Here is a 23765-nt window from a genome sequence, read left to right as displayed (position 1 = left end):
TCCAGACTTGGACCTTGCTAAGGCCCACGCCCGTTGCCTCGCTCCTCGAAACCCCCATAGACATAATCCCCACGCCTCTGGTCGAGAGTTTCGCCGCTGCCACTACTGTCGGTGTAATCCAAACTCTCGTCCGAAATACGTTGCGTGCCATGCAGATATGACGGTGAGTCGCGGCTGCCCGAGTACTGCTGGGCGCTGGGCCACTGCGGCATTTGCACCCTGAAACTGCTGCTGCTATTTTTGCTCCATGTCGAACCATCTCTCGAGTCTCGACGAGGTCCCCAGTTGCTTGTGCCGGGCGATGACGGGCGGATAAAGCGTTGCGGGTGGGGCGCTCGTTTCTCAATCTCAGCGTTGCTATATTATTTCAGATCAATCCGTCAGCCCGGGAGGAAGGACAGAGCCAGAAGGAAAGCGTCGGGTTGGGCATGTGGTAGAATAATGCGTGCAAGAAATGAATAAACTGACTGTCTCCGTCGCGCCTCCCTCATGCCAATGCTCTCCGATTCCGTCAATCCTGTCACGCCCGACCCGTCCGAGGTCTCGGGCCAACCCCAAGGACTCTGTGGATGACCCATTGGATACCGATGAATCTTGGCTAGCACGTCCTGGCTAATGCGCATGTGGCGAGGGTCCATTTGCTGTCCTGGCAAGGCGATGTCGCTGTTCTCGGGCCAGATCCAAGATCGCTGGGAGTCTTCTGAGCTTTCGTTGCTTGAGTGTCTTTGGGGTGTCGGCCTCTGTTGTTGGTGATGGATTGGGCCGTTTCTTTTGCTGTTGCCTTGCTCCATGCTAAGCTCAAACTGCGACTGCTGGCCCTGGAAGCCATGATTTTGAGGGTTCTGATGCCGCTGTAAAGCCTGTGACTTGCTCTCACCTGTCTGCCAGTCCTGACGCCCACGTTGTGGATAGTCCCTTGCAACTCCACAAGACTGGTCATAGGTTGATTCACCACCACTCCACCCAGGCCGACCGCCAAACGGCCTCACGACCGGTGGCGCACTCGAGGGACTCTTCTGCTGCGCCATCACTCGGGCCTCCGCACCGCTACCACCAACGCCTGCTAGACACGACCTCGTCTGTCCGTCTAGGTCCTCACTGTCGACCCTGAGGCGGCCGTCGACGATAAGCTCGGGCGCCTCCTCGAGGAGCCAGCGGATGCTGCTCGGGTCACCCTCGCCGGGCCGCCAGTCCGGGGTTTGGTAGTGCGCGACTACAAAGTAGCCCGACAGGTCTGGAACGTACCGGTAGTAGCGCGGGTCTGGGCGCGTCAGCGTCGCGAGACGCCGGGGGTCCCAGCCTGGACGCCAGGGGTCGTCTGTCTGGGGGTTTTCCATTTGTGGGATGTCGAATGGATTGGTGACTGTTGCAGATCTAGATTATGGGTCAGATCTCAGCTCAGATACCGTCACTTTGGTTCCGTTGGACAAAAGATGGTGAGGGCAAGCTGATCAAGTCAGGGCATGTGATGCAAGGGGTGAATAGAACCTACATGTAGCTGGACTTTAGAATATCAAGTGAGAAGGAAGTCAATTGATGCTCTTTTCAGCTTAATCTCTCTCGAGAAAGAAGATAACCATCCGTTGGCGTTGAGGATAGAACCGCAACAAGGCAGAGTGCGTGAACGTGACAAGATCCACGTCCAGGCTCGATGCAGGGACAGCCGAAAACAGATAGAAAGAAGCTAAATGGCGCAAAACGAGCCACCAAACGAGCGCCTGCAAGAATGCAGTTCTGCCTTCCAGGCAGGTTCTGAAAGTGGGTGGTGAACAACGGCAGAGTCGAGATTGATCAAACGCGGGCCTGACCTCTTATGGCAGGAACCTGCTTGCCTCGCACATGGCACGTGCACACCAACTGCCGTTCGTCGATTCTCCCAAAGTAACTTGGTGCAGACGGATAGATAAAGTCCTGTGTCTGCGGCGGTTGTTGCCCAGCTAGAGTGGGCGGTCGAAGTACCTACTCGTCACGCACCCGAACCCTAATCATCAAAGCAGCCAACGGCCTCCCAAAAGACACAATACCGATTAGAGCTGCAGATGGTCTGCTCTTATTGTAAGAATGCAGCTATTAGGTGACAACAGTCAGACTTGATTCTAATGCCCGGGCCCAGCCCAAATGTCTGCTTTTGTTACTCCATGCTCATGACCTGATGTCAAAAACACAAGAACATAAACGAAACAAGAGTGAACAGTCCAGATGCAGCAATGACCAACCGGAGTGCAAGATTATTGTCCAGCGAACAGAGAGATCCGCAAATCCCAAGGCCTACCACGCCCAGTGATGGAACCACGTTAAAACTCCATGACCAAAAAGCTAGGATGAACAGATCAAGAAAGACAAGACTAAAGTGACAAAACACTGTTGTTTAGCAGGATACAGTCCGCCGTACTACTCAATGCCAACAAACCAAGCCTGGACGTTTCAGACCTGATGAATCGCAGCAACACATTCTACGTCGGCCCAGTCCAACCCTCAATAACACATCACTTCGGCCGCAGGTCCGTGACATCAAAATCTATTTGATCCGACATGTACACATGGCTGACTGGGTGCAGAGCATCCTTGTAGATTTCGCTCTCTGGCAGTTCGTGCTGGTGGAACGTATTCGTATGGGGACACCGCAACACGTGCGGAAGGCCTGGAGGGTCTGTCAAGCGGAAAACCCCAAAACTGTAGGTCATGACAAGTCAGTGTATGGTCAAAGCAAGGGGTATCAAGAACTTCATACTCGTTGTACTTGGGTGCGCAGACAATTGCCACCGACTCAGGAGAAATGGCCTGGTAGCTCGCGTGGGTGTGCAAGTCCCTCGAGCTCATAAAACACGTCTGCGTCGGATGCGTATGTATCCAGCCAATTATGATCATGTTCTCCTTTTCGCAAAACTCAAAGATCTGGAACTCGTCCTCCGTCTCGCATGTGTCCGAAGTACATATCTGGTTGGGAATAAGCAGAGCAGCTACAAAGAGCGCGTTATTAATCGGCCTTCCACAGATGATGCCGCAAAGCTCCAGCCCTTTCCTAGTGTTGGGGCCGGCTATTTCGAGGAATTTGTCCTTGAGGGAGCGCGGAACAAAGATGGGTCGCAGAGGTTTCCCGGCTTCTGTGTATCCAGCAGGAAGGAATGTGATGTTCTTCCGCTTGGAAAGCTCATTCACCGCCCGGTCAACAGACGATGTCGAGTTTTGAACGTTCCTCTCCTCTGGCTGGTCCAGAGTCTTGGGCGGGAGAGTAGGAGGGGCACGCCCTGCTTCAGGAGCCTTTCGTGGTATTGGAGGTGGCAGGGGCTCCAACCTGTCTTGATAGCTCGGGTATTGCTCCTTTGGTGGTCTGGAAGGGGCTGGTGATGCCTCGTATGAGTTGTAGTTTAACGGTCTCGGTCTCGAGACTGACGGATAGTTGTAGTGCTGGGAGGCCGGGTTCTGGATAGGCGGTCGCGATGACCTCGAACCTGCACTTGATGACCAGCTGTCATTATAACTAAAGTCTCGTACCACAACTTCCGAATCTTGGTCGTTGGACCTATCCAGCCTCCTTCGTGTCTCCTGAATCTGCCGTTGTATATCGTTTCGATCGTCTACCGTATTACGTGGGCCCATTCCCCTACGGGCATCCCAGTCCTCCCAGACACCTCCGCTGCGGCGGATTTGCTCCTCATATTCTGACACCCCTGCCTGACGAATCGAGCGCCTAGCCGCGTCGCGCCGGATGTAATCATCCTTGGCAAGGCGTACAGCCAGCTCCTGGTTGTTCCCAGCATCCAGCAACTGGGCTTGGGTAGCGTTGTTCCATGACAGCGCCGGGTCCTGGGCGGCGTACTTGTCGTACCTGCTATCGGGAACGGGTCGGTCATCGATTTGCCCCGTCCTAACCAGTCTTTCCCATTCGTTGTACGCCTCGTTGATATGCCTCTTGAGATCTTCCAGCTCCGAGATGATGCGGGTCAGTCGTTCTTGGAGGGGCTTGATCAGCTTGCGACCGTCGCGAGTGTGGGCCATTGGGTGTTCGGGAAACTTTTTGAGCACGAGGGAGCAGTGGCGAAGCAGTAGAAGGTAGGCTTTGGCAAAGTTGCCTTCTTCTTTGTAAAACTCGCCCTATTGTAGCTCTGTTAGCTATTTTCGGAGATCCCAAGCCCGGTGGTTTATTGAGAACCTACCTCACGGTACAGAGTCTCGGCTGCACCGACCCAGTGTTTCAAGTGGATGTTGATATTAAACTCGAACTGGTCTGCCTGCTCCACGATTTGGGCAATCGTCAATGGCGGCCGGCGCGGACGCGGCATTGTGCGAGCTTCCATGGTTGGATGATTACGTCGCTCGGTGTTGGAAATTTCGTCTTCGTGATCAGTATAACGGTGGCCGAATGTGAATTCCTCCAGTAGTCAATCAGGAAGTCGTCGTTGACAGACCGACAACCTCAGGAACTAGTTGTCTCATGAAGCTGTGCTCGCGCTGGTGAAAGCGCACCACAGGGCTATAGGGTCGTAGGATGATTATTTGTTTGTTGGCATTAGGAGAACCCGGTCGCTAAAGATCTTTGTTTTGTTTCGCTCGTTCGATGGATGTGCTTGCTTTCTCGTCGTTGAATGCAGTGTCAGGGATCTTGGGACCCCGCGTCAAATCGCTCCAGTGACGTGGATGGGTTGAAACGGCAGGCAATTCGCGCCATGGTACCTTTATTAATGAGCAGCGCAATTCTTCAGCAAGCCTCAAGTTCCAGCTCAAGTCGTACCCACACAGTCTTCTCTACACTGTATAGGCTCAGGCATCATTCCGGAATACTTGGGTACACTCGCCGGAGATACTATCAGTGAATAGAAGAGTTGACGCGAATCTTACTTTAGCTCAGTCAGAAGCACTGGCACGCTGATGAAATGTAGCGTTACGAGCTGTGTAACACATGCACTATGTGCAACCAGGTGAAGACATGAGTTGATGAGCGCTTGTGTACCAGGGTGTATCTACAGTTGATTGACGACCACATGAACTGTATCGCAGGGTCCTCCAAGGCGAGTGCCTGCCAAATAACACAGTTTATCTGCCGCGGCTTCTGGACGGTGAGAAGGTCGGCTTCTCCGCAGGCCACATGTTCAGCCTGGCGCAAGCCAAGACCAATGTCAAGTCATTTCTTACCTACCCTCCCGGAAGGAAAGCCTAAACGCAGACTTCCATTGTCCGCAAGCCCGAGATTTGCATCCATGCTGAGAATGTGGTTTGTTTTGGGAACAAATTTGCCATCGGCATTGCAACTCCGCATCCCTCAGCGTCCAGTTCGGACTGCAGATTTCGGATAGTTCAACAAACTTTCCTTACCCACCCACCCAAGCCCGTCCGTCCGTTGTCCCGGAGCCACGACGGAACCGATTTCCAACGCTTAGGTCCAATAAACGCGCTATTGACGCCACCCTTCACCGTCTCCAACCTCTGCCCAACATGTAGATTGTCTGGGCAAGCCGGGTCATTCAAGCTACTGCCATCGCGGCTTTGCTCTTGCATCTTCAGGCCTCCCTGCATCCATCACACATCACAACTAGTTACTGGGGTGATATATTGGTGAGGAAATACGAGCATTCCAGCTCACCGCCTAGATTATGCCTGGGCGGCCTGCTGTTGGGCGCTGGTCTGGACCTGAATGATCTCTCCCTTTTTCTTCTCCATTTTGTCCTGACCATCGCTTATCTGCTTCTCTAGCCGCTCACTGCCCATATGTTAGTGATGGGTGTATGGCCGATTCTCTTATTCTTTTGCCAGAAAGAGGGAAAACTCACACTTCATTCTTGATAAACTCAATCCGGCCCTTGACAGTGCTGTCAGCCTCGACTTTGTCCTGCTTCAGGAGGACCGGACCAGTAAGCTTGTAAATGGTCTCGCCATCCTTCATCTTTTCGAATTCCTGTGGTCGGATACAGCATGGACCGTCAGCGATGAACTGTAAATCGCAGGTCGCAATCTTGTTGTGTTTTTTATTTTTCGTCACCATACCTTTTGCACGCCGAGGTTCTCTTGCAGCTGAGCCTCAAGCTTTTGCCTAGCCTGGACCGCCGTGTCCAGCTCTACTCCGCCGATAAATTGGTTTGTCAGTAAGAACTCCCACAGCGCAAACGAAAGCTACCCAAGGGTTTCTCACCCGACTGCAGCTTTTTGTAGTCATCGGACAGCGACTGTAGTTTTGCTTGTATTTCGGCCATTTTGGGTAGCTGATGTTTCGACGGCGACCAAGTTGCGCAGGTTGATGGCGGGGTCCAGTGCCGTAACAATTTCGGGAAATCCACCAGAGCTTTCGGAGTAATCACGTGGGGCCCTCTTGATGGGCTCCTATCAACTTGATGAACGAGAGTGGTCAAAGTGAAAATGTAAATTTATACCAAATGTATTGCAGCACATTACCTTCATGGGCCAATTCAACCGACAAAATTTTGGTTCTCGCTTCTTGAACCTGCGATGGGCCGACTGAATACACTTGGTGTTGCTCACCTACCCTGTAGCATGATGCTAGTTCGCAAAACAAATAGGTACCTAGGTAGGTATGTATCTTGGGCATTACCTTAGTGGCACTTGGACTTGTTAGGTCTCTGAAGAAAAGAAAGTGGATTATGCATATCGAATCCATGTGCTCCGTATTCGTCCGTATATCTGTGCTACAATTTGTGGCTTGACAGTCCATAGCGTCATTTCAAGATAGCTCGTGTCCGTACCATGTACGGAGTAAGCGGAGTGCCTCACTGTCGGCGCCGGGAAGCAATCGCGACCAACGGAGAAAAGTTTCAGTGAGTTTTTGTCTATTATAAATCTCCAGATCCCGAGCTTTATATCTAAGGCGCAGTTTCTGTCGGGACTGACTTTATTTGCTCCTGTTGAATTTTTATGTGGTTGATGTCAGCCATAAATAAATGGACACAATCTTTGGTGATAATTTATCCTGTTGCGCCTCGATACAGCCTCTATCTTGAATAGATACGCCAAATGGGAAATCCCTCTTAAGTGAATCCAATGTCTGAAAGATTTAGGATTTCAAAAATGAAATAAAATGTAATTGGCATCAGTTCTTGTTTGTATACAGCTTATCTAATATAGGTACCTTCACACAAAAACAGAAGGATGGTAATTACTTTGTACTGCGATCACCCGAAGGAGCCTTCTGCCAGAACAAGCAGATCAACAAGCAACCCACAAATGATGCAAGAGCAAGCAACAAACCTAATGGTAGAGGCCAAAGCTGTACCTCTATCAACCCGCTAGGACGAGTGCCAGCCCGACCTGTAATAAACTGGATCAATGACGTAACACTTGGATCAGAAGTCGATGACGGCGTGGATGGAGTAGACGATCGCTCGAAAACAGACAAACGGCACGATTGAATGTAAACTATTAAGGCATCGGCAGTCCTCTGATCTCGGATCCAAGTTGCTGGGAATCTTTCTTCATTATCTTTCTGTGGACAATTCGATTCTAAACTCAAATCCAGAGACAGGCACCACAAACACAGCCCACCCACTTCAATCACAAAACCAACATCAGTCAAGATGGTGACCGGAAAGGTGCGAGACTGGAAAATTCCCAATTGCGGAGGGATTGAACGTCGATTTCTAACACTAGCTTTTCATCTTTCAGAGCGCAGGTGACAACCTCATGATGGACGGCGACCAGCACACCCACGGCGATCCGTCGTCGACCCACCCTGAGCCTCTCCAGGCGGGCGAGCAGACTTCGCACAACGTCCATGGTACGCACGCCGTCTCAAACCAATTTACTTATTGCTCTCATCAACATCCAGACGCATGACTGACAAGAAAAAAGACCCCAAGGACCAATACAGCTTGGCAGACCGTGCCAACAAGGAGAAGCTGGAGGAGAAGGAGGCCAAGCGGCAGGAGGAGAAGGAGAAGGACATCAGGCCTACAGATATCGCCGAGTCGCACGGTAACAAGCCATCGCGCGGCGCACAGGTCGATGAGATGCTGGAGAAGGAGGATGAGGAGCGACTGAAGCAAAAGGCCGAGAGCAAATCGGCCAAGAAGCACTAGGTTAATAACGTATGGGAATCACGATGATTCAACGCGAATAATATTAGCATGCAATAATCGGCGTCAAGGTCTGAGAATCACCAGCATTTCACATCCCCAAATTACCCACATACATGGCCACTAGCAATCGTGACCGTCACAATAGACTTTGTGCACACATCAAATGCTCGGCTCGAATGGATCGATTCACTACGGAATACGCCGAAGCCCTCTGGGTCATCGTGGATATCTCTGAGTAGCCCTAAAAGTGGGCAGTCCACCATGGCATTGAAATAGCCGCAAGAAAACAAAAGCAATCCCAGAAAAAGGTTGACGCCGGCCTGTCCATGATCCCTAAAAAAAGATTTTTGCCCCGTCATTCCTATTCATGCAGCCTCATAATGGCGCGAGATTTCCCGCATTTCGTTGATCCGTCCTCACATCCCATCTAAGAGGTCTTAGCGCCCTGGGTGGGAGTGATCTTCTTGCCGTCCTTGTTGTAGCGGACACGAGGGGGAGGAGCACGGTTGCGGCGTCCCTCACGCGAACGAACACTGTCAAGATGTTAGCATTATACTAGACAAGTCTACTAGGCGCCGAGCTGCGCAGGAGCCGAGTCTTCTCAATTGAGAACCTGTGGGATCAGAACCGCGCAGGGAGGGTGACAACAGGCTGCAATAGCTTGTGTCGAACCTCGAGTCGTGACACGTCAAAACGTTGTCAACCAGCATCCTAGCGCAGCCACAGGCCGTGGTGCAAGGGGAGGGAGGCCTAAAGTTCGCCAAGGTTCGTCTCTAGCCCTACATCCAGGAGTGTCTCGTAGTTGAACCACGAGACACTTCTGGTGTAGCTGTCCTTCCCTTAGGGGACAAACACGTACCGAACGATCTTGCCGTGAATGGCACAGCTCACGCAGTACTGCAGCTTGAGGTACATCTTGGGAACGACATATTCGGCAAAGACCGAAGCGTCCGAGATATCACCTGAGCATCGGGTCAGCGGATGTCGCGAATGAGCAGATAGGTTGATAGCGTACGAATGGCAGCAGACTCGACCATGTTGCGGATGGTAAATCTCTTGATGGCCTTATCCTTGGGCGTGCATCGCGAGCAGTTTGAGCAACGGATGGGCTTGACGTGGCCGCGGCCCTTCTTGTTGCGTCCGCTGTAGATATGGTCAGCAAAGGATGCGATAGCGATGGATTGCACAAGACGATACTGACTTGTTCTTTCTCTTCTTGGGCATTTTGGCGGCTGTGGTGAACTTCAATCACTTGCTGATTTGAAAGAAAAGAGAATGAGCTTGTGGTTTGGGAATTTGAGGTAAAGTATCAAGTCAAAAGTGGATTGTGCCCCGCTGCTTATCGCTGGTCCTGATATCAGCAAGCAGGTTGGATTTAGTGGCAAGACCGCAAACCCTAGCACGTGACACGAATAAGGGCGGCGACTGCCCCGTTTGCCAGGCCCATCAAACTCCAAAACGCCGCGCGAACTTCGAATTTGTTCCCCTCTCTCTTCTTCATCAACGAACAACTTTCAGATTGCTTAGGACGGGAATCTTGATTCTCCAGGTATGTCTGATTGATTGCTTCTGTTGCTTGTCGCCTGCTGCTTGCGCTTTTCTGTTTCTCGTCAATGTTCTGTTTCTAGATACCCGGCGGTCGCGCAACCTTGGTTGTGCGGCGAGCCAACTATTTCACAAATTTGCCCTTTGCCCTTTGCATTTGCATCCGCATCCCAGCAGCGCGACAAGCAGTAGACAGCAGTGCTACCCCTTCCGCGCAATTCTAACATTGAACCCAAAGCAGGCAATCATGCAGATCTTCGTCAAGACCCTCACGGGCAAGACTATCACCCTTGAGGTGGAGTCGAGCGACACCATCGACAATGTCAAGTCCAAGATCCAGGACAAGGAGGGTATCCCCCCGGACCAGCAGCGCTTGATCTTTGCCGGCAAGCAGCTTGAGGACGGCAGGACCCTGTCCGACTACAACATCCAGAAGGAGAGCACCCTCCACCTCGTGCTGCGTCTGCGTGGTGGTGGTAAGAAGAGGAAGAAGAAGGTCTACACCACCCCCAAGAAGATCAAGCACAAGCGCAAGAAGACCAAGTTGGCTGTGCTCAAGTACTACAAGGTCGACGGTGACGGAAAGATTGAGCGCCTCCGCCGCGAGTGCCCCAACGAGACCGTGAGTGCCCTGGCTTTCCGTTTTGTTAGACGCATACTAACTCTATCTAGTGCGGTGCCGGTATCTTCATGGCTGCCATGCAGGACCGCCAGTACTGCGGCCGTTGCCACCTGACCTACGTCTTTGACAAGAAGGACTAAGCTGCTTGATTGCAAAGGATGACGAACTTGTTTATGGGAGAAAAAAATGGGATGGGCACGGATACCTTCGGGGCAGGCACAGACTGCCGCCCTTTCGTTACTGGCGTTTGTAGCATAGGCCTCTTTTTCTTCATTGGGGCTCTGACTGGCAATCAATACGGATTGGGATCTTGATGAGATATGAACACTTTTTTCATGCTGCTGTGATTGTGGAAGCTTTGTGAAGTGCCATGCACGTGCCCACGACACCCTGTGCACCAATAATCTGCTCAAGTTCCTCAATTGCTGCAAGATTCATTGGACTATCCAAGGTCTAGTGATTCGGAAACCCGTTCCTCAGGTTGTCATACTTTGTCTGAGGATACGCGAGGCAGTTCTCCTGATGCTTCAACCCCTCGGGTCCACCAAAAACATCGACGACATTGCCAATCAAGCTCTCGTCTCCCTCCTTGTCGGCGCTGCTCTCCCACCACATAGCACCACCCAGACCCCTCTCCCTGATGAACTCAGCCTTCCTCCTGGCCAGCGGCACCGTGTCGTAGGTAACCATGTGCCTGGTTGCCGGGTCATACGAGTACGTCGCGCCGGCCTCCTCGTCGAATCGCTCCTCGGCACCCGGGAGCGGCAGCGCCTTGAAGTCGTACACGCCCTGCTCCCAGGTGCCCTGGCCGACGCCCTGGAACGGCGCTCCGGGCCCGTCCGTGTTCTCAAACGCGCGGCCGTAGATGGGCATGCCCATGACGATTTTATCGAGCGCCACGCCCTGGCTGGCGTAATGTGCAATGGCTGCGTCGGTGCTGAATGGCGTTGATGTCGGGTTCCCGTGGCTGGGGAAGAGGTTCGCCTGGTGACCTGCGGTTTGGTCCCAAGATCCGGCATAGTCGTAGGCCATCAGGTTCCAAAAGTCCAGCAGGGGATCCATGCCGGCGATATCCATCTTTTCGTAGTTGGACGCGCCAGCGGGGCACGCAACCGTCAACTCAAAATGGTAGGGGTTTTCACCATCGACCGAGTGCGCGTAGGCGTCAAGCTCATGGCGGCAGGCCTGCAGGAGGGCCACCAGGTCGGCGGCCTCCTGTGGATTCTGGGGGTACTCCCAGTCGATATCGATGCCGTCGAAGCCGAGCTGTCTGACGAGCTCGACGGCGGTTCTGGCAAAGTGCGACCTACCCTCCGGTGTCGAGGCGGGCGCCCTGAAGTTGGAAGAGTAGGTCCAGCCACCAATGGAAAGAAGGACCTTGAGATTGCGGTTGGCTTTCTTGAGGAGGTTCAGCTGCTTTAGGCAACCGTACAGGTTGGTTCCCTCGTCGTTCCACGAGTCGCCCTCCCAGTGAATGTCGGTATCAGCCCAGGTGTCGGTAAGAAAAACCTCGCCCGAGTCTGGCTTGACGTTGGCAAAGGCATACAGGACGTGTGTGAGCTTGTCGGCTGGTAGTTCCTGCGGCCGGTGTTTCCGGCCGTAGATGGCCCAGTTGACAAAGTAGGCTACGGTGCGTTGGGTCATATTGCCAGTGTTTGGCTGTGGTGTAGAGGGTGGAGAAGATTGTGGTGGAGTGTCAAGACCACCTTCTTTGTACGAGGGGCCCAAAGAAAGCAGGTTAGTCGTGATGCCGAGGAAGAGGGCGACTATCAGGGCGAAGGAAACGACCGTGAAAGGAATGCTGTGGATTCTTGACGTAGGCATCAAGTCTAGTGTTGTGCGGGGTGTGGGATTTATGTACTGTATGCAAAAGAATGTATTGGCCCGCACCAGACGGGCTGTTCGGCTTGGCTTCTTGCCCAAAGAAGTGAATGAGAGGGCTCAGCAAAGAGGCAGTGACAGTTCCAGACTGCAAGGGCTGTGGAGATTGGCACCCAAGAAGTGACAAGTTTGACAATAGCACTGAAGCAAATATAGGCAGCTCCGGACGGTTCCTTGACAGTTGTTTGATCAATCAAGGCTCCTGGCCAGCTTCCAGATCAAACGAATAAGCGTCAACGATGGCTGGGCATACAAGTGACAACTCATCCAGTGTCACTTGGTAGCGGGACGCTATATCGCAGCTTGCGCAGGTGTAATTTCGACACCTGAGTGAGCTGGGGTTTTGAAGAGCTGCAAATTTGTGGCGACAGTCGTCGTCATCGGCCCACTTGGAAGCTCTCCGGCTGGAGTGGCAGTGTGCTTGATCAAGTGAACAGGTTGTCCAGTATGTTCCAGCAGACGATGCTGAAATGAAACTACTTACTTCCACGCGACTTTCTTGAATTGTTACAGTTTACGTCAGGCAAGTTCGTCAACAGGTGTTCGCCCACTGTATCAAACAAACTGGAACTCTAGTGTCACAATGAAGAGAAACTTGGTTCCACAGGGCCGCCACAGTGTGCTTGGGTATTTTCGGTGACAGGCACAGGCTTGGACGCTACAATTGTGGTTTCTGCACACTGTACAGCGGCAAGGCGGGGTGGAGAACGGGAACAGATCGGCATTTGGCCAGGCAGGGTAAGCCAGTCTGGCAAGTGCGATAAGATAGTGTGATTCGAGATCGCATCGCGACTGACATGACTTTTGAGCCTCGACGCTTGACCTCCGATTTGCAACTCACAAAAGAGCCACGATATCGTTCAGGCAGACATGCCTTTAACCGTCATATGAATGCCGGCCCACTACATCCCAGCTCGAGACTCGCGGCATCGTACAGCATGTATGTGTTTGGCCCAAATGAAAGAATGAAGCCACCAGCTCACGCAAGCTCGTCCAGGTTTCGCACTCTACAGGGCCCTGCTCAGGCAGGTTCCGCATATCGTACTTCCGGCCCAAGGCACTTCCTTTCCAGGTGACCGCGTAAATCCGGTCAGGCACTTGATCCGCAAGAGTTTCCAACGCAACAGGAACGAGGACAGCGCGCGTCTCGTCGTCTCGTCCTTATCAAATGGCTACAAGGTGAGTCCGACACCATGTCCCGTCTACATAGGCCTAGATCAGATACTTCAATGTACAAGCTAGCCGCTACATAGACAATTCATTACTAAAATCAGACAACCCGAATAGTTCCTGCACCTCCTCAACGGCGCCAAGACGACCGATAGCCCCGAACACAAGACCGTTGTCGACCTGATCCAGCGGAACATGTCCCGCCGTAAACCCCCCACCCCACGCAAGGAGCCCACGCCACAGGCCCCACGCAAATATCTCATTACCCGGATCCCGAACCCAAGATACGACCCGGGGGAGTGGGCGTTGTTAGAGACAGGCAGAGAGTCGAGCGGAGAGACGAATGGAGAGACGAGTGCAGAGACGAATGGAGAGACGAGTGCAGAGACGAGTGCAGAGACGAGTGCAGAGACGAGTGCAGAGACGAGTGCAGAGACGAGCGCAGAGACGAGTGCAGAGACGAGCGCAAAGACGAGTGCAGAGACGAGCGCAGAGACGAGCGCAGAGACGAGCGCAGAGACGAGCGCAGAGACGAGCGCAGAGACGAGCGCAGAGACGAGCGCAGAGACGAGTGCAGAGACGAGCGCAGAGACGAGTGCAGAGACGAGCGCAGAGACGAGCACCGAGACAAGCGGAGAGCCGGGCAGAGTCGAAAGCAGAGAGCCTCGCTTCTTCTACGCGCCTACAGAGCCGGCCCGCCTCGCCAGTCAGCTCGGCGGCTCCGGCATCCGCCGCGTCCCCTACGTCGCCATCACCGCGTTCCAAGACCCGTTCCTGCGCATGAAGAAGCCCCAGCCCCTGAGCTTGGGCATGGCGCTCAAGCGTCGGATAGAGCAGAGGCAGGCTCGGCTCGACCATCGTGTCAAGTTCAAGGAGGGCGGCAAATGGATGGCGGCGCTCGAGGACCAGTGGGAAGACCTCATAGCCGGTGGCGGCCGCGGCAGCGGTGCCGTGGACGATGGCGAGGCAACATATGTCGAGGCCATTGATCTGTCGATCAGGTTTATGGACCATATCGACGAGATGGATCAGCTGGATCAGCTTCACAGGGCGGCGACGCTGAACGTGATTGAGGGGAGGGAGAGGGCGCTGGCTGAAAAGGAGGCGGCTGATAGGGCGCTGAGTGAAGAGGGGGCTGCTAGGGCGCTGACTGAAGAGGCGGCTGCTAGGGCGCTGACTGCAGAGGCGGCTGCTAGGTCGCTGAAGAGGCTGATGCTAGAGAGGAGAGCGATGCTTGGGGGCCATGGTAGGGGAAAGATGAGCTCGTCCAAAACTGCGTAATGAAAGACGGTCCACATGCACGTAGGGGTAAACAAAAAGGAAGTAAAAACTTCGAATGGGATGGCACATTCTGACCATGTCATTGAACGTGGTAAAGAGCTCATTGAGTAGACGGCCATAAGCCTGAGCTTTAATCTTATACTAAATCATTAAATAGACATGTATATATCGGGTATAATGCTCTTTTGTTCATTTCATACATGATTTCGTCAACATAATTCAAAACCTCATCTCATGATGGCGGCCATAAACGCCTTGTGTACGTTTTCCAGCCTAAAGCCGGGCGATCTGCCAAGACAAGTGGTTGTCTCTGTCAGTTCTGGAAGAAATAAGTTTGTCAGTATGTGTCATGGTGAAACAATGTGCGGTTGTCAGTTGAAGATGGATCGTCCAGGAACCGTCAAAGGCTTTGTATCAATCCGAAAGGATGCTGGTCATGTACGAAAACCAGTCGCAAAGAGCTGCACTTACTCTTGATAAACATATTGACATCCAAGCTAATCATCGTCCTTGATGGTCGACTCGTATGGAATTGAGGCATCTGAGCCGTAAAAGGGGGGACGTTCGGGTCTTGGTATGTTGCTGTCGTGTAGGAAATGGGCGCTCTCATGTTCGCGGGCGTCGGATACTGGTCAGGCAGTATGTAACCGGTACTGCCACTGACGGTTTCGTGGCTGCCAGTCGGACTAACAACCATGCCAGGATTCATGTGCCCAACTAGCACAGGAGATTGTTGAGCCAGCACTGGAAGACCCTGTACGTGTTCTTCCACGACAGAATGTGTCGGTAAGAAGTGGCCCATGTTGGGAAGCTCTGGCATTCCCATAAAGACTCCTGGATATATACCGGCAGATGGTTGTGGCAGACCATAAGCTGCTTGAGGCTGTTGATATTGTTGCTGTGGCTGTTGATATTGCTGCTGCGGTGGCTGCTGTCGAGGCTGTGGCTGCTGAGTCGTTGATTTCTTGTCCTCAAACACTGAAAAGTCAATCTCGGCAGTGATAACATCCTGCCTAGGCAAGATGTGCACCCCCTTTTGACGGAGATAAATCTCGACCTCCTCGGCATCATAGAAATCCCCCTCATAGCCCGGAACCGAGATCCTCTGTTTTTTATCCAGCCTCTGCCCACTCTCGGCAACAGTCACTGTAGGCGGACCAATTGGGAACCCACCGCCAATACTGTTTCGCATCAAATCGACGGTCCCTTGGTTGCCTACCAATGTCCCAGGCATTGGCTGGAAGTGGGTTCCCGCTCCACCGAGGTTGTGAAAGGGAAACTCCCAAAAGTTTAGGCTTTCCCTGTCCTGTCGCAGGAGTGACCGCTGTAGGCGGTCACGTATCATGTCTGGCGATTCGAAAGGAAGACAGAAACCAAATACGCGAACCAGTGGGAGGGGTGGCGGGTTGGGCAGCGATATCAACTTCAACCCGCACTCAAGAGCGAAGCGCTGCAGGCGACGGCCAAAGGTGTTTTCTGCAGGAGAATAAGTTCGCGGTGGAGATGGCGCGGTTCCCAACGGGGAGGGATTGTGCGCGAGTAGGGCGTTGAGTTCGTCGTCGGTGAATTGGACGGGAAAGCTGGCATTTTCATAAGTCGGCTGAGTGATGACCTCCAACCCGGAGGCGTCGACAGGATTTTCAGGCGCAGTGACGGTCTGTTGTCGCCGTTGCATGCCAGGACTGTGCCTCTCTGGGGAAGAACGGTACGGGAGGGGTGTGGCGAGACCATGTTGCGTGATGGCGTCGCGCACAACATCCGTACCGCTATATGTGTACTCGTCTTTTCGAGATGCAGGCTGCTGAGGACTGGCAAACAAGGCATCTGGAGAGCTGGAACCGCTTCCCGGCCGACCCCTAGAACCGTCATCGTGGTGCCCGGGATTGGAGGACTTCTGGCTAAGGGCCTGGAATTTCTCCGCGGCGGACTGCAATTGAGCGCCGAGTTCAGGGACCTGCTCGAACAAGCCCCTAGAGGCAGCAAACTTCTGCAAGGCTGCGAAAGCATTGCTCATCTCGTCGTTGGTATCCACGAGATCACGGACCTGCTGCTCCAGGGATGAGATTGTCGTTTCCTTGCGGTTACGGTAGGCACGCTGCGCGAGACGTATTTGGGTCCTTCGGCGCTGTTTCGCAGGCAGTCAAAAGTTAGTGGCCAGCTTCGAGCAACCGAAACCAGAATAACCTACCTCGGCAGCCGTCTCGTCGTTGGCGTTTAGCCGCGGCCGACCTCTCCCTCGCTTCTTGTCGCCGCCATCTTCAGGTTTACTGGCCTCCTTACGAGCGCGTTTTCGGGGATTAGGGCCTTCGCCACCGATGGGCGGCATGTTGTCATGTTCGCCATAACCAGAAGCATCGACGATCCCGTCGTTGTACCCTCCGCCGTGAACTGATGGAGAATTCGAATGCCCGTCGGGCATTTTGAATTGACGTCGTCAAAATCAGACCTGGTGATTGCTGGCGAGCGGGGCGGGCACCCACTAGCTGGACTGTGGGGGGAAGATCGATATCGAGATGGCCAAGATCAAGGAATCTGGGGGCGCTCGCCAGATGTAATCTTGAATCGGATGAACGTGAAGCTTGGTTTGATCAACCAAGTTTTTGATGGAAGCCAATAGAATATGTAGGCTCCAGTGATGAAAATGTTATAGGATCAGATAGCTTCTGCAGATTGCGCTTTGCTCAAGAGAGAATTTGACACCTCGAGGTCTTGCTTGGATGGTGCAGGTGCGGGTGGGACATCACTAGCTCCAAAAGCGGCAGGCCCCTTGCCCGGGGGTTGGATGCGTTTTAGCGTGCTTTGCAGCTAACGGCGGCTGGACTAAGGCAAAGTGGAGATGGTCTCTGAGAAACGCACACGGAAAGCCACTCCAGCGCCGATCTCTACAATTGTGCCTTGTTGTTGTCTTGGGTCCCTATCCGATAGACGGTAGGTTCCGAGTTAAGCCCTATCACGTACCTTTTTACTGTACTGCAAAGCAGTAACAGCATTAGTGTGGAACTCAAGCCAGGTCTAGCTCTTCCAGTTGGGCCAGTCAGATCCGACAGCACAGTGGGCGGCTTTTAACACTGTTTGTTACCACTTCTGTCTATTGTGATCCATGTCGATACAAATTGAAGGAGCGGAGCTCATCTGATATTCTGTGGTCTGGATGCGCACAAGTGTGGATGTTTTCAAGAGTTTAATGCTGTTTTGATCGAGGTTTGGACTACTATGGTAGTCCTACGTGGTACACTAGAGCTGGGCCAAGGCTAAGATCAAATGCAATCATGGGAACTTTGTACGGAGATATTTTCGGTCAATATCTGTGCTGTATTTTCGTGGTCGAGTGAGCCTCGCGATATGCCAGTTACAGGGTGCACCTCAGCAATTGCATATTGACAGCAACCATGGTCAAGGGCTAGCTTTTCTTTCGTTTTCTTTTTCCTGATTCCCCCTCCCCAGTCTAGTGTTCCACAGGCCCAGAACAGCACAGACGAATGCCAAGAAGTGGCCGTTTCCGTCGGGCTCAACCACATCTAACCACGATGTTTTGACCCGGCCGAAAAATTTCCGAATCGCATCAATCACTACCTGCAGAATAGAATATCAGAGCTATCACAGGCTCTCTCAATTTTGCGACAGTTTACTGCCAAGCTTGCACAAACTTCAGGTTTGATGCAAGTTTATTTCTTCTCCGCCATATCTTGATTCGAATGATTAGCGCCTTAGGATCCTTGAACGCTTGCCCAAGATAACACCCGAGTCAGCACTGCTTACTAGGCCCAAACCAGATGGATGACGTTGCGAATCCGGGGATTAGCCGCAGAAGACGCCAAAGCCGACCGCCACCGTCTTCAGTTGCTTGATGCTATGCCTGTCAAGGGACCTGTGGGTCTAACAAGGGCTTGCTTTGTTTCTTTTACCTTAATTTGGCGTTTCTTCTGTAACAAATTTCGGCAGCCCCGAACATGATGGCTTGGTTGTACGATGCTCTTCATACCAGTACAAAGTATACCCCAAACAATCCATTGGTTGTCATTTGCTTGAAAATTGTGATTGATCAGTTCCCGGCTCCGATCCAGGGAGCTGGGCATCAAGTACTCCGTACCTGCAAGGTAGTCTTGGTACCTAGGTCAACTCCCAACTCTTCAAACCGCGTTTTGTAAGTCCTGGTCAGCTGAGACTAGTTAGAAAACACGATGGTGGCATTTTGTCATGGCTGAGTAAGTATTTACGGAAATGTCAAGACTAGTTAGTTGGAAAGCCACCAGGAGTGCGGAGAGGATTGCGGGCGACCAGTTGAGGTTCCTACTTTAATCGATGGCGTTGCCCAGGATTGGTCAGGCACCATTTTCAGTGCCCAACGGACCAAGCTCGTATTGATCTCTTGGACAATAAATTACACGCAAAAAGCCAGCTGCTGTCCCTTCTATTCGAAAACCCTTGTCATTATTTGGAAGCCTCGTCATTCTGCAAGACAATCTCAACGACCTTCATACTGGCTCCATCCAGTTAGCTCACAGCCATAACAAGAACGGCCACATATACCGGGCCAGCAGGCAAAGATTTTATGGGTAGACCATGCCTGCCGCAGCTCCACTCACCGTGCTGGAGGCCCCGGGATTGCGAGGCGGAAGTAATGATGCAGCCAAGGCCGGTAATACAACTAACATATAGACCCATCGACGACAAAGACCCAGTAACACCGAGAGCGATAAAAGCGTGGTCCTTCCTTTAGGAAGAGGAGCGATAAAAGTGCAATATGAACGCGGGCCCAGACCCATGTTAGACGGAATACTGATGATAGATTACCGATCGATGCCGCGACCATGCTAGAAAGTATGCAGGAAAGAGTGACGATGGGTGATTTTGGTGAGCCGGTAGCATAGTGATTAATGTGGCCAGGGGCTAACGGATGTAAGAATGACGTCGATGCCAGGGAAAGCGGACTGTTTTGATGGCGGTTTTGTTAGCAGAATTTTCGCGCGACACCAATTTACATCTCCGAGGATCTCAACAGCGATATCAAGAAATATGAATTTACCCCAAATGTGATGATCATGACAAAAGCCATGACTGCGTTGGCGACAAAGCCCCAAAGCATGCTTGAAGGACAGCGCGCTTCAAATTGCGTGTTTCCTCGCCCAAGTGAAGTGGACGGTACTTTGGAACGCTGTACACAGGATCGGCATCTTTCTCTTTAATTTTGCACATACAATTCCTGCCCAAGGGGCTTACCGATAAAGAGAAAAGATTCAAGATGCCCGATGCCCCGATATTATATAATACAAAGTCACCTCAACTCCCGGAATTGCTGTTGGTCAGGAGATTGCGCGGGGCTATTGTCCAAACAATGACAACAACGGCGATGAATAGCAAAGCGTCAAGAATGCCAGACATCGTCTCGAACCAGGGCACGCACGGAAACCCACAAGTTGACCACGGTACATAGTAAAAGGTACACAAGAGTCAAGGTGGTTTGCCAACCTGCCGTAAACCACTCTGGATTCGCAATATTGACAATGCCTTGTATGGTAATAAGACCGCCGGCTATATTGCCTGCCATCATTGGACGTACCCCAGCCATGTAGTCCAGCCTTGAGCCAGGTGAGAAAGACCTTTATTGACGGCGGTACGTAGTTGAAGGTCCAATAATTCTGGGCACCAGCAATAGGTTGCACCGAGGACAGTAGATAGACTTCTAGTCAGTTCCCTTGGCCCATTGCCAAGGTTCTGCATCGATGTGGCTCTGCAGCCTTGCTGACCTCCATTTTTAATATATAACTGGAATCCGTGGAAGTTGTTCAGGCTAATAAATAAAAACGGATTGCATCTAGAAGTTAGGATGTTGAATGCTGGAAAGCAACCATCAAGAGCGTCCCTAGGCATACAGGAACGATTCATCTCAGGATTTGTGTCTTGTGAAAAGAACAAATACGCCGCTTCCTTTGGTTCAGCGGGGTAGCAGAGTACACGCGCGAGCTTTTGCAGAACGAGACAAACGACATCAATTCTGCTGGAGGAACGACTGGTTTTCTTTGGTAATAGTGCTGGAGATATGCAAGACGAAATGAGGAAATGTAACTCTGCGGTTTGCATGGAAGAAAAATACCATTATCACCATGGCATGCATTAGATTCGCAGTTTCTCCTCATCCTGTTGGCTTTGCGTGTTGGAAACGCTGGAAGCGAAGAATAAAAGCTAACACGCTGGTGATGGGCACGCGGCTACCAGTAGTATTGGGCAAAACTCTTGGAAATCAACTCAGCGTGATCCCGAAGAACCCTTACGCGCTGACATATCCGTCGCTCAGATGAACCCCTGAGTGTCAAGGCCGGCGGGTTAGCATGGTGCCCAAACCGCTGTATAGGGCAACCAAGGGCCATCGAAAGTTTCAACACTTTGCAATGCATGATGCAGCATGTTTCAGCCAGAATTTGACGAGCAAATTGACAGGGCTAGATAGAGACTTGTTCAGAATTATTCCGGCTTGTCACCGGGCGGTAAATCTGCTGCGGTCTTTAGCGTCGGCCTGGGCCGTCCGGTCTAGACGGACAAAAGTCCAATTTTGATAAAAACACCCCAGACACCCAAGCAAGACGGTACTAAAATCCTGCAAGGTCGCCATTCGCCAAACCATGCTTGCATTGGCCGAGCTGTACCGTCGATGAGGTAGCCGCTAGAATATGAAATGGAGCCGGCGGGTTGAACGGCTTGAACGACTGTGATGGAACCCACAGGAGGCTGCAACGGCGCCAAAGTTTTCGGTCGAGACTTCAAACGTACTAGCCAGAAAAATTTAGTCCGGAATGGAGATTCTAAATCCCGCTGTGCTTGGTCTAGATCGGTCTGTTATCGCAGCACTGCGATCCAGTAACGGGCTGTAGTAAGTCTTGCTATTCGGACGCACGAAGCGTGGACAAGTCTTCACCGCCCTGAAAATCACAAGGGAAAATCCTCCGCAAAGGTAGCCAAGCTGATTGATGACGGGTTCTTTGCGACGGCCTCGTTAAACTGCACCAGGCACCAATACAACGACTGGCCTGGGCGCTCGCAGTAAAGATGCTTGTGTGACAGCGCTAAAGAGCTGCGGCACAGTGATTTTTGGCTTGGAATCGAGGCGCAGCTTCCCTCTTGGTCTAGCGTGCACACGGCAGAGTAAGGCAGCTCAGCACGTGATTGCTCCCTTGCGTCCTTGTCCAGTCTACCCCCACACTTTCTGAGAGTTTGCCCAACTGCGAAAAAACAGTTTGATTACTGTGGGATGGTAAGCAATCCGCAAACCCGTAGTAATCTCGTGGACTGGCGATACCATCCTTCGTAGGCGGCATGCATGGGAACTTACCCACAACTTTTTGATATAAGGAATCATTTGGGCTTTATGGCTGGTCGTACTCTTTTTGTTCCATCATTGCAAGAGAATTACTGAAATACATATCCTTTCAGCTTCAGCCTCTTCCCGCCCATTTTGTGCTGACTGTTCCTTGTCACAACATCCCGCACCATCCACAACATTACTCTTCCCGAGTTGATATATCCTCCAGTCTCTTGTGACAGAGCCCTCAAACTTTCCATCTTCTCATCTCCTTCACATCTACAAACCCCCCACCTTTTTACTTGCCTACAACACAAGCCAACTCATTGACACACCTAACATCAGTAACCGCAGACGAACCGGCGAGAAATAGCCGCCACTAACAAAACGAGATAGTTACAAGCTTACCACTTAGTCTTGCAGAACCAAAAGCATCACGATGCGCACACAAACCTTTGCAGCCTTCCTCCTCACCGCGGCCCTGCCCGCCATAGTCGCAGCTCTGCCTACTAACATCCCCAACACACAACTAACAAGCGCTCCCGCTTTCGAGGCCCGCAGCACACATGATATTGAGGACATTTCTCTGGCGAAGAGGTCCGAGGTTGTTGCGCGCCAGGAGGGCGGACAACCGGAGTACGACATCTATGAGTCCGACATGGATGGTCTGGAGGGTCCAGAGCAGGCTAGTCACCAGTTTGGAGGCGAGGAGCCTGAAGACTTCGAGGACTTGATGAACGGCCAAGTTGATTTTTCCAAGTTTCAGGAGCAGATGCTCCAGCGCCAAGACGAAGAGCTCAGAGATGAAGAGCGCAGACAGAAAGACTCAAACTGGGAGGGGCCCCTTGAGGATGGTGAACCGTTTGGAATGAAATCTGTTCCAGAGGAGCCCTTTGACTTTGACTTTAACATACTGGAAGCCCGCTCCGATGAGGCGCCCTCACCGGATATGGGTCTGGTAGTGGACGAACAAGTCCCGACGCGGTTCAGGAGGCGCCACGAGGGCCACGGCGATGGGCATGAGACTAATGACGAGGGTGCCGAGCCCGAACAGGCGCACAGCGGAAACGTCGATGGCCATGAGACTGATGTCGAGGGTGCTGAGCCCGAAGAGGCGCACGCCGGACACGGCGACGAACCGCATGACGACGAGGACACGGTAGAGGAAGAGGACGAGATGGTGGAGAGGAGACAGCTCGGCCACATTGCCGAAGATGAAGGAGACGACGATGAGGATGACGCGTTTGCCGGTCTTGACATGTCCGCCCACGCCGGCGATGACGAAGATGGCGATGACGACGAGGAGGAGGCCTTGGTCGACGAGGATTACGAGGACGCCGAGTATGAGGAGGATGGGTTCGGTCTTGATAGGCGAGACTTGCCTGGAGTTAACAACGGCGCCGCCGACTCGTCCATCATTATTGAGAAGCGCGAGGTTGGTACGGAACAGACTACGACGCCTCCGCCGCCGATTGCGATCGAGAGGAGGGTTGCAAGGTCATTCAGGGCGTGAGTTTTCTCGATTCATTTCTAGTATATCTTTTGTTTGTTTTTTTTCTTGTTTTCTCTTCTTGTATAATTAGCATTGGAGCGGGCGCATTTGGGTTTCTTTGGTTCTAGGTATTTCGTTCTATTCCCACATCATTTCCATGAAATTTTGCATCTCGAACGCTCCTTGCATTGCGACTGTTGTTTTCCGAATAACCAACCTGCTAGAGATCCTGGCAATCCAACACCGCTCCTCACCAAATGACAGCCAGTAAGTCTCGTGCCAAGCTTTTACAGCCTATTTTAACAAGTCAGCTTACTCAACACGCCAAGGTGAGCTATGTGGGCAATTGCGGCCGATATGCTTGCAATTTGATCAAACGGCCGGGCCGCCTGATACTCCGGCTCGTCGGATGTTTTGAATTGCCAGTTAGCAGACCATCTTCACCTTATTGGG

The 23765-nt window shown here is 52.3% G+C and overlaps 12 protein-coding genes across 12 annotated transcripts; 6 read left to right on the top strand and 6 right to left on the bottom strand.

Moving 5' to 3' along the window:
* Window positions 1-17: 17 nt before the first annotated feature.
* Window positions 18-1561, bottom strand: MGG_13916 (uncharacterized protein; the record flags this gene model as incomplete). The annotated part of the gene is made up of 3 exons (XM_003713131.1): window positions 1493-1561; window positions 469-1374; window positions 18-357 (listed from the first exon to the last, which is right to left on the bottom strand). The coding sequence occupies exons 2-3, from the start codon at window positions 1335-1337 to the stop codon at window positions 18-20; spliced, it is 1209 nt and encodes a 402-aa protein (XP_003713179.1). The 5' UTR covers window positions 1338-1374; window positions 1493-1561.
* A 448-nt stretch (window positions 1562-2009) lies between these two features.
* MGG_13915 (STAM-binding protein) lies at window positions 2010-4622 on the bottom strand. The gene is made up of 3 exons (XM_003713130.1): window positions 4158-4622; window positions 2732-4095; window positions 2010-2673 (listed from the first exon to the last, which is right to left on the bottom strand). The coding sequence occupies exons 1-3, from the start codon at window positions 4296-4298 to the stop codon at window positions 2487-2489; spliced, it is 1692 nt and encodes a 563-aa protein (XP_003713178.1). The 5' UTR covers window positions 4299-4622; the 3' UTR covers window positions 2010-2486.
* Window positions 4623-4908: 286 nt separating this feature from the next.
* On the bottom strand, window positions 4909-6564 carry MGG_07931 (uncharacterized protein). The gene is made up of 4 exons (XM_003713129.1): window positions 6128-6564; window positions 5983-6053; window positions 5769-5893; window positions 4909-5698 (listed from the first exon to the last, which is right to left on the bottom strand). Exons 1-4 carry the CDS (start codon window positions 6186-6188, stop codon window positions 5590-5592), a joined length of 366 nt encoding a protein of 121 aa, XP_003713177.1. The 5' UTR covers window positions 6189-6564; the 3' UTR covers window positions 4909-5589.
* Window positions 6565-6696: 132 nt separating this feature from the next.
* MGG_16968 (uncharacterized protein) lies at window positions 6697-7239 on the top strand (the record flags this gene model as incomplete). Its single annotated transcript, XM_003713128.1, has 2 exons — window positions 6697-6767; window positions 7095-7239. 2 exons carry the CDS (start codon window positions 6697-6699, stop codon window positions 7237-7239), a joined length of 216 nt encoding a protein of 71 aa, XP_003713176.1.
* Window positions 7240-7523: 284 nt separating this feature from the next.
* On the top strand, window positions 7524-8024 carry MGG_07930 (uncharacterized protein; the record flags this gene model as incomplete). The annotated part of the gene is made up of 3 exons (XM_003713127.1): window positions 7524-7538; window positions 7612-7723; window positions 7798-8024. 3 exons carry the CDS (start codon window positions 7524-7526, stop codon window positions 8022-8024), a joined length of 354 nt encoding a protein of 117 aa, XP_003713175.1.
* Window positions 8025-8451: 427 nt separating this feature from the next.
* On the bottom strand, window positions 8452-9248 carry MGG_07929 (40S ribosomal protein S26E; the record flags this gene model as incomplete). Its single annotated transcript, XM_003713126.1, has 4 exons — window positions 8452-8557; window positions 8884-8986; window positions 9040-9167; window positions 9226-9248. 4 exons carry the CDS (start codon window positions 9246-9248, stop codon window positions 8452-8454), a joined length of 360 nt encoding a protein of 119 aa, XP_003713174.1.
* Window positions 9249-9503: 255 nt separating this feature from the next.
* Window positions 9504-10532, top strand: MGG_07928 (ubiquitin-40S ribosomal protein S27a). Its single transcript, XM_003713125.1, has 3 exons — window positions 9504-9573; window positions 9811-10191; window positions 10242-10532. The coding sequence occupies exons 2-3, from the start codon at window positions 9817-9819 to the stop codon at window positions 10329-10331; spliced, it is 465 nt and encodes a 154-aa protein (XP_003713173.1). The 5' UTR covers window positions 9504-9573; window positions 9811-9816; the 3' UTR covers window positions 10332-10532.
* On the bottom strand, window positions 10370-12621 carry MGG_07927 (endochitinase 1). The gene has a single exon (XM_003713124.1). It carries the CDS (start codon window positions 12013-12015, stop codon window positions 10645-10647), a length of 1371 nt encoding a protein of 456 aa, XP_003713172.1. The 5' UTR covers window positions 12016-12621; the 3' UTR covers window positions 10370-10644.
* A 338-nt stretch (window positions 12622-12959) lies between these two features.
* On the top strand, window positions 12960-14523 carry MGG_07926 (uncharacterized protein; the record flags this gene model as incomplete). The annotated part of the gene is made up of 3 exons (XM_003713123.1): window positions 12960-13012; window positions 13200-13251; window positions 13360-14523. The coding sequence occupies 3 exons, from the start codon at window positions 12960-12962 to the stop codon at window positions 14521-14523; spliced, it is 1269 nt and encodes a 422-aa protein (XP_003713171.1).
* A 56-nt stretch (window positions 14524-14579) lies between these two features.
* On the bottom strand, window positions 14580-17240 carry MGG_07925 (uncharacterized protein). The gene is made up of 3 exons (XM_003713122.1): window positions 16712-17240; window positions 14995-16648; window positions 14580-14842 (listed from the first exon to the last, which is right to left on the bottom strand). Exons 1-3 carry the CDS (start codon window positions 16940-16942, stop codon window positions 14751-14753), a joined length of 1977 nt encoding a protein of 658 aa, XP_003713170.1. The 5' UTR covers window positions 16943-17240; the 3' UTR covers window positions 14580-14750.
* Window positions 17241-19726: 2486 nt separating this feature from the next.
* MGG_16967 (uncharacterized protein) lies at window positions 19727-20470 on the top strand (the record flags this gene model as incomplete). Its single annotated transcript, XM_003713121.1, has 3 exons — window positions 19727-19956; window positions 20097-20137; window positions 20343-20470. The coding sequence occupies exons 1-3, from the start codon at window positions 19766-19768 to the stop codon at window positions 20468-20470; spliced, it is 360 nt and encodes a 119-aa protein (XP_003713169.1). The 5' UTR covers window positions 19727-19765.
* A 1302-nt stretch (window positions 20471-21772) lies between these two features.
* Window positions 21773-23473, top strand: MGG_07924 (uncharacterized protein). Its single transcript, XM_003713120.1, has one exon. The coding sequence runs from the start codon at window positions 22260-22262 to the stop codon at window positions 23331-23333; it is 1074 nt and encodes a 357-aa protein (XP_003713168.1). The 5' UTR covers window positions 21773-22259; the 3' UTR covers window positions 23334-23473.
* The last annotated feature ends 292 nt before the right edge of the window (window positions 23474-23765 follow it).

Source organism: Pyricularia oryzae, chromosome 3 (assembly GCF_000002495.2).
Source record: "Pyricularia oryzae 70-15 chromosome 3, whole genome shotgun sequence".
In the NCBI taxonomy this organism is placed as follows: Eukaryota; Fungi; Ascomycota; class Sordariomycetes; order Magnaporthales; family Pyriculariaceae; genus Pyricularia; species Pyricularia oryzae.
This window is presented reverse-complemented; position numbering and strand designations above follow the sequence as displayed.

Coding starts and splice junctions, on each gene's coding strand:
- MGG_07924 (XM_003713120.1), top strand. CDS start 22,260: ATGCGCACACAAACCTTTGCAGCCTTCCTCCTCACCGCGGCCCTGCCC.
- MGG_07931 (XM_003713129.1), bottom strand. CDS start 6,188: ATGGCCGAAATACAAGCAAAACTACAGTCGCTGTCCGATGACTACAAA. Junction 6,054..6,127: donor CTACAAAAAGCTGCAGTCGG/GTGAGAAACCCT, acceptor TCGGCGGAGTAG/AGCTGGACACGGCGGTCCAG. Junction 5,894..5,982: donor AGAACCTCGGCGTGCAAAAG/GTATGGTGACGA, acceptor ATCCGACCACAG/GAATTCGAAAAGATGAAGGA.
- MGG_13915 (XM_003713130.1), bottom strand. CDS start 4,298: ATGGAAGCTCGCACAATGCCGCGTCCGCGCCGGCCGCCATTGACGATT. Junction 4,096..4,157: donor CCGAGACTCTGTACCGTGAG/GTAGGTTCTCAA, acceptor GAGCTACAATAG/GGCGAGTTTTACAAAGAAGA. Junction 2,674..2,731: donor TGCGCACCCAAGTACAACGA/GTATGAAGTTCT, acceptor CATGACCTACAG/TTTTGGGGTTTTCCGCTTGA.
- MGG_07925 (XM_003713122.1), bottom strand. CDS start 16,942: ATGCCCGACGGGCATTCGAATTCTCCATCAGTTCACGGCGGAGGGTAC. Junction 16,649..16,711: donor ACGACGAGACGGCTGCCGAG/GTAGGTTATTCT, acceptor CCTGCGAAACAG/CGCCGAAGGACCCAAATACG. Junction 14,843..14,994: donor TGTCAATATGTTTATCAAGA/GTAAGTGCAGCT, acceptor TATTTCTTCCAG/AACTGACAGAGACAACCACT.
- MGG_07928 (XM_003713125.1), top strand. CDS start 9,817: ATGCAGATCTTCGTCAAGACCCTCACGGGCAAGACTATCACCCTTGAG. Junction 10,192..10,241: donor GCGAGTGCCCCAACGAGACC/GTGAGTGCCCTG, acceptor AACTCTATCTAG/TGCGGTGCCGGTATCTTCAT.
- MGG_07927 (XM_003713124.1), bottom strand. CDS start 12,015: ATGCCTACGTCAAGAATCCACAGCATTCCTTTCACGGTCGTTTCCTTC.